Source organism: Euwallacea similis, chromosome 18 (genome assembly GCF_039881205.1).
Source record: "Euwallacea similis isolate ESF13 chromosome 18, ESF131.1, whole genome shotgun sequence".
NCBI classification, from domain to species: domain Eukaryota; kingdom Metazoa; phylum Arthropoda; class Insecta; order Coleoptera; family Curculionidae; genus Euwallacea; species Euwallacea similis.
The window spans coordinates 563,609-572,770 of record NC_089626.1 but is presented as its reverse complement, the minus strand read 5'-3'; the positions used below and the strand labels follow the sequence as shown (position 1 = coordinate 572,770).

The following is a 9,162-nucleotide window of genomic DNA, read 5'->3' as shown; positions in this document are numbered from 1 at the left end:
CGTTCGTCGGCTTGATTTAGCAGAAATAGCCGGGGCAGCCCAATAGGACATGAAATATACAGGGTGTTCATTTCAAGACCTCCCTTAAAGGGTTTCTCTATACACGCGAATCTACTCAGAAACCTCCAAGAAAATGTTACCGATGCGGGTAACTTTTTAGGTCATAATTGTGTGTAAATGGGAGACGAAATAGTTATAATATAAAAATTAAAAAAAAAATTCTATCACGATTTGTGACCCCCTTAATTTCTTATTTATTTCGGCAACATCTAAACGAATATTTTGAAAAATTCCGAGTGAAATAAATATCCTCTTTAGCCGTACGTTACTCGAATTCATTGGTATGAATGGGAGGACCCAAGTTGCTTAAAACATACAGTATAGTGGCAGTAGCAACAATTAAACAAGCGATTTGTAGTATCTACCTACAACGCACTGTTACAGAAACTGTTGCTCACTGTGTACTTCATTGCCTGTGTAAATTAGCACAGTGGTAGCCCACATTATTAAATTGAATAATTTTAATTGAGTAAGTTAGTACCTGTCGCATGGTGGCCAAAACACGTTATTCATCGACGAACCACGCTGGTTCGCTCGCAGTGACATTCAGAAATTAGGTTTGTTCACATCGAATTGTGTTTCACTTTTATTTTCATCAACAATCATGGAAAGTGCAAGTAAAAGCAAGAATGCTGCCTGGTAAGTGCAAATATTTTACGTAGGTTTTATTACTTCACCTATTGATGCACTTTACAATCGCTCAGAATAAAATACCATTTGCAATTACCCTGTTTACTCATTAGTATCAAAACTTAAAATTTCTTCCACATCAATCGTTATTGAAAAGAATACGGAGGGCGAAACCTTGAGGAGCTGATAGATTGAGGCAAAATTAAAATTACAGCACTTAATGCAAAATCATTTCTATTAGTGGCAAGTTGTTTTTTAATGGCTAACAACAAAGTATTAAATAAGACTTTGAAAATAACTTCAGGCAAAAATATTAGGTAACTAGAAAATGTGACATCATGATATAAACTCAATGGTTAGTAAATCGATGGATTTCTAGTGATAGAATTTTATAATATGTACATACGTAGGTATCTGTCTTGATACTCGCCATTACATTGTCTAAATAGAAAAATCCATGGGGGTCAAATCGGAAGAACTAGGTGGCCATCTCAAAGAAAAGTACACAAGTTGAAAGCACTTTTACAATAGAAACGATCGATCCGCATTAACAAAAAGCAAATTGGTATCAACATCTTAAACGCGACATATCATTTTGGAATAATAATGCGATTGTGGTGCACAAAGAAGAAACTAACACAAAAATGTATTAAGCGCTTTTTGATTAGACAGACAGCATTTGAAGTACCAATGTGAATCAAGGAAACCCCTAATTATCTAGGAAGGATAATGTTTATATAATCGCACATCCGTCAAATAATAAACAATTATTAGTTTATTGTCATATTATTTTTTTCAGCGGGACTCCACCGAAAGGATTACAACAGCAAATATTGGAAATGGCGCCAATCGTGTTTGAGTTTATCGCTTTAATAGGATATTTATTCTATTACACCCTGGAAGCTGTTTATAGGAAGCTGTTTCCAATCGCACCAGCACCAATCAGAGAAGAAATAATTTTGGTGGGTACGAAATATTTTAGAGCGAAATTGGTGCGTAGAGGAAACAATGAAGAGAGAAATACAAATTGGCACCTACGTAGGTGTTTCTGACCAAAATTAAGAAAACAGTCATATATTATGAAATTGGTATGTCTTCACTCCTTGCCTATCGAATATGCAAATTTAAGTCGGTTTGGAGGTCGATAAAAAGATTTCAACCTTTTTATCTATCAAACCTATAGGATCCATCATCCATTCACAAGTGTATGCCTGAAAAATCGGGGAATGGAATCTGTTATGAGCTGACGAATACAGTGCCCTCAGCTACATAAATAAACCATAAATGGTCTTGGATGAAACGTACCTCACTAGTAAGTACCTCGTTCCACGTTGGTATGCCGGTTCCCGTCCGATCATCGAAGTTGAGCGACTTCGGGCGTGGTTAGCAAATGCCGATGGGTTCTGTAGGTAAAGACAACCTTCTGCATCACCACAAAAAGAACCGGTCTTCGGGCAAAAATACATGTCAGAGGTCATAAAATGTCAAGGCCAAACAGTGGAAGATCGCCAAAAAAGAAAAATCTTCTCGGACACTGATGATATATCCCTAAGGGACAGTTCTGGGTCGGAGAAGGGTTCTTTCATTTTCGAGGTTTTTAGTGGGTAGGCGCCTCGGTGAATTTCACACTACCCGGCCGGCAGGACAGCAGGTCGAAGTGTCTTTCGAAGATTTTCTTCGTGATAAAAAATAAGTACCTCAGTGGTACTGGTGCTCATGACGCAAACTACAACGTCGCGACTGATAGGCATCTTTCTCATTACCAGTGCAAGGTAGCACAAAATATGTTTCAGAATTTCGGTTGGAAATTCCATAAACACATGTATGTACATATATAACCTGAATTCAGCGCAAAAACCAGCTCATGTTTTTATATTGTATGGCTATTATGTATGTTGCATGCCATAAGTAGATCAGGGTAACAGTAAAATTTAGCAATAGTAGAGAGTACAAGTATTCGAGATGCTGATGCAACTGTCTACCTCATGTGAATTGACATTGCAAAATTTTCAAGTGTTCTACGTTGAAATTTAGAAGTCCAGTTTTGGACGTTTTGGACATCCAAAACTAGTTTCTGCACGTTCACTAAACCTCTTTAACGCCCCAGCAAAAATCCCTTTTCTAGGTAACTGGAGCTGGTCACGGTATCGGAAGAGAGTTGGCCCTTGTGTACGCTTCTGAAGGGGCTACAGTAATCCTGTGGGACATTGATGAGAAAAACAACGAAGAGACTGCTAACATGATCATCAAAAATGGAGGTCGGGAACCATTTCATTATAAGTATGATATTTCAATGCAAATTATCTATCTTTTGCTTGCGATCTAGAGATCATAAATCATATCTCATCTCTCTCCCATCGATTAATAAATGCATTTTTATCATCGAAAATACACGATATATTTTTCATAGTAACGATAAGGCTTAGGAATCTATCGATTGCGTCTAGAACATTGGTCATACATGGGCAATGGAAGTCGCTAGAGATGGATTATCGATTTGACCATGATTTTCTATAGAGTTGCGGATGAATTGTTGGGGGAAGGCTTGAGTCATTACACGATGTGGAATGGTGACTTTTGCGGTGACAAGGAATCCCCATTTCTGCCTCCATAGAAATCTTTTTAATTTAAAAAAATACCCTAAAAGATTTTTTCCGATTGTAAATGGAGGTGGAAAAGGTGAAAATAGAGCAAGGGTCCTCTGAAAGGGTATATGGATCCCCTCTCTGTTTTCACCGGTTCAGGACCTGATAAGCAACCAGGAAATGTTTATCTGCGTTCTGTATGCGCACACTTCCACTTTAATTTAGATACTGCTTATACAGGATGTGACAAAAATGAGGGCAATATCCTGGAAATGAAGTTGTTGTCAAAGATTGCACTTATGCTTATAAACTGATTTCTAAAAACTTACCCTTCCGGAAATACTTTGATATGACACATTAGCGACCCAACATTCGTTAAATTTCATCAACTGGAAGAAAAGTTATTTGGAAAATATTATTTTCTCTTTCAAATTTTAAAAAGCTGTATTTCTGTAAGGGCAAGTATTTGAAAAACAATTTATAAACATAAGTACAATTTTTTTGGCAAGAAATTTTCATTTCTGGGATATTTTTGGAAACACTTTCTAGAAAGCAATAAACCTTTTTAGTTGTGATGTCTCAGATCGAAAATCAGTTTTGGCGACAGCAAAGAAAATTAAAGAAGAAGTCGGAGAAGTAACAATATTAATCAATAATGCTGGTATAATGCCTGCTCATCCTTTGGAAAAACACACTGGAGAAGAAATTGAAAGGATTATGAACATCAACGTCATGGCGCACTTTTGGGTATGAACAAAGAAAATAATGTATTTTAGCGTCGAATAACTTGTAAAAATGATTTTGCGGTATTTCCAACACATCTTTCAAATCTTTTTTAGACTCTCGAGGCATTTCTCCCCGATATGCAAAAAAACAACCATGGTCACATAGTGGCGTTATCTTCGATTGCTGGTGTAACAGGATTAAAAAATCTAGTGCCATATTGCACATCGAAATTCGCTGTCAGAGGCCTAATGGAAAGCCTTGGCGATGAACTGATGGAAAACCCATTCAATAATGTTAAAACTACCACAGTATGCCCTTTCATGGTGAACACAGGACTATGCAAAAAACCTTATGTGAGGTTCGAAAACGCGCTGAATTTATTGGATCCGAAATTAGTGGCAAGAGAAATTATGCTTGCTCAGAGGACTGGAATCGTAGAATTTACGATACCAAGGTTTTTGATGACTGTAAATTATGTGACTAGGTTAGATATTGTGATAAAAATATTCCTATGCTATATTCTCATTTTCAGGTTGTTTCCGCAGAAAGCTGCGTTAAAAGTAAAAATGTTCTTCGAAAGTGGAATTCACTCTGACCTGTGATCATTCGCAAAACTGCCTATTGCTAATCTAAGGGGGTGTAAAAGATATTTTATTTTACTGATGGTGCAATATAAATATCGGATTTAAAACCTTAGTTTTAAATTGGTATTACTCAGCTGAAAAATTAATTTTATTAATTAAAATAACCATTTGAATCTATGCAGTTTTACCAACGAATTGCAAGATTTTTCATGTCAATAGTGTAGAACTCCAGCGCTCTGGAAGCAACGAATCCATCGAAGGCATTTTTGACCACATCTTGATTTCTGAAGCATTTCTTCTGAAGCAAGTTATCCAAACGCTTAAAAAAATAGTAATCGGTTGGCGAGAGGTCGGGCGAGAAGTTGGGCGAGAGGTCGGGCGAGAGGTCGTGCGAGTAGGACGAGTGTTCAAGAGTTTCAAATTTTCGCCGCGTGACCATTGAAATGTGTGGTCAAGCATCGTCGTGAATCAGTGTTGAACTCTTTCTGTTGACCAATGCGGGATTCATGCTCTGTAATTTTTCGTGCATGACGTCGAATTGTTGGCAGTACTTTTCTACCGTTATCATCTCACCAGGATTAAAGAAGCTGTAGTGGATCAAACCGCCCGTACACCACTAAATGATCATCAAAACCTTTTCGGGATGTATGGATGACTTTGGGAAGTGCCGTGGATCTTCGTCGTGATCCAGCTAGTGAGCAGAACGCGTCACACAAAATCCATTTTTCGTCACGATTTACAATGTCGTTGAGAGACGCTTCTTCGCCTCCGCCTCGACGCCTTTTCATTGCGACGAAAGTGATTTAATGAAAGCTCAAAACGACGATTTTCTTGATTCTCAGTCAGCTCGCGTGACTCTCACTTATTGAACTTCTTCACCTTCCTGATCTATTTCAAATGGCACCCAACGGTTTATTGATCAAAGTTAAGTTCTTGGACAACTTCTCGCGTTGTTTTCAGAGGGTCGGTTTCAATTCGTGCTTGCAATTGGTTGTTACCAATAGCCAATGGGCGACTATCATGTGGCTCATCTCCGAGCTTGGTGTCGCCGGAGCGAAACTAATTGTACCATATTTGTACTATGCATTCGTTAACACTTTCCTTGCCCCAAACTCGTTGACATTTTGAACAGTTTGAGTGGCAAAGCGGTCCAGTTTATACTCGTTAAAATAAATTTTGCGAATATCGCGTTTAGACATCTTAAAGGTAATCGATAATATTTCTTACAAATCCTTATTTCAATAAATATCAAATTTCTATAAATACGGCGCATAGCAAACGCTTTAAAACGATATTAAGCACACTTTGGAAAAATTATGAATAACTGTCAAAAAGTCGTTTAAAAATGCCATAACCTAAATTCCGACATTTATATCGCATCAACCTAATGGGAATTTTATTGGTTGTGTTTTGTTAATTGTTATTGTTTAATTTTAATTAAATATTACTGAAAGACGTGACAGGAACGTAGAAAGGATAAAACATTATAAAACTAGTAATATTAATATAGCTGAACGGCTAACATACATATTTATAATCTTATAAAATTTTCGTTACTCAATATAGTTGTTTAGAAAAAATACGCCAGACACACGGGTATGTCAACTTATGAATAAGTAGGTTTTTAAAGGAATAGTGCAAACAAGATATATTACGTATAAGAATGATAATACATTAAAGCATTCATACATTGATGTACTGGCTTGCTGAAGCAAATGATTTTTTCATAAGTTATAAATAAAGTTTATGAACTTCTGAAAAACATTGTTTAAACACGTTTCATTAATACTTTCATACTGGAAATAATACATTTTTTAATCAGTGATTCGGAATACGATTACCTAATATCTTCAGAAGAACCATGAAATCATTGATAACACGTATTGAACTTGCTGACATGTTCTAAGGATTACATTTTCCTTAAAAATTACTTTACCTTTTTATTTTTATCAATTCACACATATTGTCTTATTAGAATTATATGCGAGGGGCAGGGATATCATAAAAATAACAAACAGGAAAGTTTAGTTGGACCAAATTCCTCAATGTGAATGAATCTTCCAATATACAGGGCGTCTCTGAAATTACTACAATGCTTAACCAAAAATTCCTGAACTAAAAATTAGACATTCTAAGCAAACTAACTCATATTCGATGTTGCTTCATTTTGCTAATACAGGACGCCAAAGTTCTCAAATCATTATCGTTTTTTCGAAATAATTACTAAACATTGTTATCGATTGTCACTAATTTTAGAACTAAAAGTTAATACAAAAATTGACGTGTTTTTATGTGAGCGATATTTTCTTTAATGGTTAGAAACATAAAAAATGGCGAGTAATTCATAAATAAATATTTGCATTTTTGTTCTTTATCCCAAGCTGATTTTATTTTGAAAGTTTTTTGTTTGTTGTAAAATTTTCCCCTGGCATACAGTTTCTTTAAAAAAATATTTACGATACCTTGCAATTCATCATTGTTGTGTAAACAATGTTAAAAAATTGGGTTTTGCATTCCCTACGTAACAATAAAATAAATATTCCGTACAGATGACATACCGATAATGTTTACTATAGTTGTTTTGGATCGGGGTGGAGTTTATTGCAAATTGAATAATTTTTAATCTTTTAAAATGGAACATTGTCGTCACTGAGAATATTGACATGCTTCTAGTGTATGGATTCTGTGAGGGAAATGGACATATGAGTGTCAGAGTCTATTATAACAAATGTTCAAATCGCATAATTCCGAACTATCCAACTTTCACGAATATTGAAAAGCAACTTAGGGAAATGGATAGTTTTAATTCAAATAAGGTTAATCGAAAACGTTAAAAATTGAGAAGAAAAAAATATCCTACCATCTCAGTTGATTGGTAGCACATTTATGAAAGCAGAAGGTACCAAAGAAACCCATTTCTAATCGAGTTCCCAATAATTCCAAATATAAATATAAATTATAAGAGAGCCTTCAGGAGGTTCATCAAGAAGTAGAATTACGTTTATATATTTATTGCAAGTGTTGAAATAGTTGCTTGCACAAATTAGTAATGACGTGCTAATAAAAATTGCAAATTCCGGACAATTTGGTGAAGGAAATGTTTTCCCTCCAGAATCGCTACATGAGGCTTATAGCTATTGCTCATTAGATCAAAATTAATATGCAATTCTCGAGAGCCTAATAAAAAATGTCAGAAAAAGAAGGCGTCTAATTAAAATTAAGAAACTATAAAGAATCGGGTATTTTATTTACCCTCTTTGCGAAAAATCTTATTAAACAACAAATCAATAATAAGATTTATCTTGGATTTACAACAAGAGAGGTATCTTTTTTGCCACTTTTCAAACTTAGAACGACGATATCTCAGGGACACGCGAGACAACTGTGTTGAAAAATATCTCAAATATATCATCTCGATTCCGTTCATACCCCTACACAAAAGAGCAAATGTCCCTGCACTATCGCGACACGACGCTTATGGCTATTGTTCATAAGAGAATTAAATTTATAAGCTCATATATTATTCCGCCCTGGAAGTGGTTAAGTTTTTGATAGACCGAGACAAAATGTTAAAGTTCATAGTGGCTTTATTTTATTATATATGAATTATGAACATGATGTATTTAGTACCGTTTTCGAAAAACCTCACACTTCTTTTTGCAATAGAAAATGTATTTTTTATTTCATCGAGGAATGTTTACATAATAAAACTGCTGCCTTGAATTCGCAACTTTTCTCCCATTTTACTAAATCCGGAAACGCTACATGTTACTTTCTACGGGTATCGTTTCTAACACTGATCAGCTGTACCTTTACAAAAGGCAGGTTGTAAATTTTTTATGTTTTCATACCGATACCACTTCGTATATGATTCATTCAAATGTTAGCGCAGCGATGAACAAGATATTCGTAATGCGCGATGCACTGATAATCGGGTTTTCTTTTATTCTAAAGATTTTTGAGGTACGCCGTTTAACTGATTTAGTAAGTAACTGACTTAGTGAGTGAAAATGGGAAGTGTTTAATCGTCATTTTGTGAGTGAAAGTGGATGTTGATGCGATTCTAGCTCACGCTTTTGGTGCTCAAGGGTGAATTCTGATTGTTGTTTCTTTTGATTGATAGTTAAGCTTTGTCAGGTCAATGAGAGCGACGTAATTAGAATTTTAGTTGAAAGGCACTTAGGATCAGCTTTGGACGTGGTCGAAGAATGATATGACAATTTGAGCTATTTCAAAAATAAAAAAAAAATTATTTGTTTCAGGTCTTAACTGTGTACGTCTCTGCTTTAAATCAAAATTAATCCGAAGCTCTAACCATTTGGAAGATACTTTTTCCGGTCTGTTAAAATTTAATACACGGAAACAGTAAGTTAACACACAATATAAAGTTTTTTGTACGTATCGCACCGATATCGATTGTTAGATTATTCAGCAGAGTGGTAGCACGATAAACAAAATATTCGTAATACGGAATTTGTTTGAAAAACTCGTTAGATACGTTGCTTTTTTCTCTCTTTGAGGAGCGTTTCTCCTTTCAGGTAAAATAATATGCACAATTGGAATCCAAATTATAAAAG

General features: G+C 35.4%; 1 protein-coding gene across 1 annotated transcript; it reads left to right on the top strand.

Annotated features, from left to right (window-relative positions):
* The first annotated feature begins 448 nt into the window (after positions 1–448).
* On the top strand, positions 449–6,291 carry LOC136414774 (short-chain dehydrogenase/reductase family 16C member 6-like). The gene is made up of 6 exons (XM_066398958.1): positions 449–699; positions 1,490–1,652; positions 2,816–2,970; positions 3,845–4,022; positions 4,115–4,485; positions 4,534–6,291. The coding sequence occupies exons 1-6, from the start codon at positions 665–667 to the stop codon at positions 4,601–4,603; spliced, it is 972 nt and encodes a 323-aa protein (XP_066255055.1). The 5' UTR covers positions 449–664; the 3' UTR covers positions 4,604–6,291.
* Positions 6,292–9,162: the final 2,871 nt, after the last annotated feature.